General features: G+C 72.9%; 1 protein-coding gene across 1 annotated transcript in view; it reads left to right on the top strand.

Moving 5' to 3' along the window:
• The window catches only part of CHC_T00008321001 (hypothetical protein), a 363-nt gene extending 123 nt beyond the window's left edge, over nt 1-240 (top strand). Inside the window, exon 1 of the mRNA XM_005710814.1 lies at nt 1-240. This exon is cut by the window's left edge and continues 123 nt beyond it. Within this exon, the coding sequence (XP_005710871.1) occupies nt 1-240 (240 nt within the window).
• Nucleotides 241-700: the final 460 nt, after the last annotated feature.

Here is a 700-nt window from a genome sequence, read left to right on the forward strand (position 1 = left end):
GCCCCCCCCGCCCCCCAAGATGCGCCGCCACCTGCGCGGCACCGACATCCTGCGCCTCGACGGCACCTGCCGCAAGTGCCGCGGCGCAGAGGCCGAGCATCGCCCCGTGCGCTGCCGCCGTACCCGCATCCGCAAGGGCACCATCTTCGCCTGCGACAGCCTCGCACTCTACCGCAGGTACGCCTCCGGCGTCTACTCCATGTGCTCCGTCTGCCCCGACTGCAAGCAGCCCCCGCTTGACCCCCCGCCCAGCGGCGGCCTCGAGGGCACCTGACCTGCTCCTGCTCCGCCTTGTAAATCTACCCGCTTTGTAAATCTACCCGCCTTCCGCTTCGCACCCACCCTCGCGCCCCTTCGCACACACCCTCGCACCCCTTCGAACGCCTGCACTCCACCTCCCCTCCGCCGCCTGCATTCCCTCCCCTTTGCACTCGCCCACCGCGCCCTCCCCCGCCGCCGCCCCACCTCTGCACTCGCCCGCGTCGCGCCGCCGCCCTGCATTCGCCCCTGCATTGCCCCGCCATGCCGTGCCTACAAATACCCGCGCCCGCGGCACTCCCGCTTCCTCCCCCGCCACCCGCGTACCATGACTCGCCCAACGCCCCTCGTCCTGCTTGCCTTGCTGCTGCTGCCGCTGGCGGCCGCCGCCTCGTCCGCGCCCGCCCTGCGCCCGGCCATCCATTGCCCGCCTCTGCCGCGC

This window comes from Chondrus crispus, genomic scaffold (assembly GCF_000350225.1).
Source record: "Chondrus crispus Stackhouse genomic scaffold, scaffold_68, whole genome shotgun sequence".
Classification (NCBI taxonomy): domain Eukaryota; phylum Rhodophyta; class Florideophyceae; order Gigartinales; family Gigartinaceae; genus Chondrus; species Chondrus crispus.